Source organism: Cyprinodon variegatus, unplaced genomic scaffold (genome assembly GCF_000732505.1).
Source record: "Cyprinodon variegatus isolate N-32 unplaced genomic scaffold, C_variegatus-1.0 Scaffold800, whole genome shotgun sequence".
NCBI classification, from domain to species: domain Eukaryota; kingdom Metazoa; phylum Chordata; class Actinopteri; order Cyprinodontiformes; family Cyprinodontidae; genus Cyprinodon; species Cyprinodon variegatus.
This window is the reverse complement of record NW_015151253.1, coordinates 258,220-259,365: the sequence shown is the minus strand read 5'-3', so window position 1 is coordinate 259,365 and position 1,146 is coordinate 258,220. Positions and strand designations below refer to the sequence as shown.

Below are 1,146 nucleotides of genomic sequence, written 5' to 3'. Positions count from 1 at the left end.
CTCTTTGCTCCCTAAAACAGGGTAAAACCCGCCCCAGATGCAATTTGTAAAACTCAATCCATAAAAGAAAAATCTGAAAAAAAAATGCTTTTTAAAATAAATAAATAATAATTTTTTAACAGTAAAATCTATTTTGTGATAAAATGTAAATAAAAACCCAAAACAAATGAAAACAAAAATTGGTAAAACAATGAATTCAATTGAAAAAAGTTCCTGGATGGGAAGCGAAATATCTTCAAAGTTTGCAACAAAGTCCAGTGGATTGTGTTTTTAACTTTTTTGGAATGAAATCAGCAAAACTCCTTTTTAAAACCCTTTTGTTTAAAACCTTTTTTTTCAATGTTTAAAACTTTTTTTTTCTTGTTTGCAACAATAATGGAAGAAAATTCACTCCATAGATAGAAATTACACACAAAGACGACTGAATCGGGTTGACAATTGCATTTTATTCCCATTAAGCACTACAGAGACAAAAACAGGACAGTCCACATGCAGGTGGACAGTTCTGGCACAGAGATGAAGGCAGGGAGCATAATCTTTGCTCTCCTTCCCAGTTACTTTAGAATAAACTAAAGGAGTTTCAGGTAAATTTGGAGGAAACTTTACCCTCAGGGTGGTCCAATATATTAATGGGTTTAGGGTACAAGCTTAATACCCTAAATGGGCTGACATTTCTTATTTCTGCTACCCAAGACAGCTGACGGGCTAATCCAAAAAGTTTGGTGGAAGGAAAACATTTTATCTGGATGGAGGATGAAGGGTGGTGGGACTGAACCATGAGGGGGCGCTGCTAATAAAACTATTACCTGCTATTGAGGTTTATTGAGTTTCTTAAATCTTAGTCTCACTTTGTAATGAGTATCATGTTTTTAGTTGTTGGTTCATCTTTTTTCTAAGGTAAAATTGAGTATATAGTAATATATACTATATTATTATATAGTAGTATATATAGTATTATATAGTAATATATAGTATTCAGTAACTTATTAATTTAACTGAGGAAATGAAACATACGGCTCCTATTTCTCCCTCCTTCTATTTTTTAGTGTTGCTTTGCTCTCAGTAATTGATACTTTTGATTGCTTACTTTCTGGGCGGGGTGGGAGATTTCATGAACCTGGGGGGGGTTGGGGACTTGACACTACG

At 33.9% G+C, this 1,146-nt stretch overlaps 1 protein-coding gene across 1 annotated transcript in view; it reads right to left on the bottom strand.

The window, feature by feature from the left end:
- Positions 1-432: 432 nt before the first annotated feature.
- LOC107098683 (M-protein, striated muscle-like) overlaps positions 433-1,146 on the bottom strand; it is a 54,085-nt gene continuing 53,371 nt past the window's right edge. The window contains exon 32 of the mRNA XM_015396469.1: positions 433-1,146. This exon is cut by the window's right edge and continues 25 nt beyond it. Coding sequence (XP_015251955.1) covers positions 1,084-1,146 — 63 coding nt within the window. The 3' untranslated portion in view covers positions 433-1,083.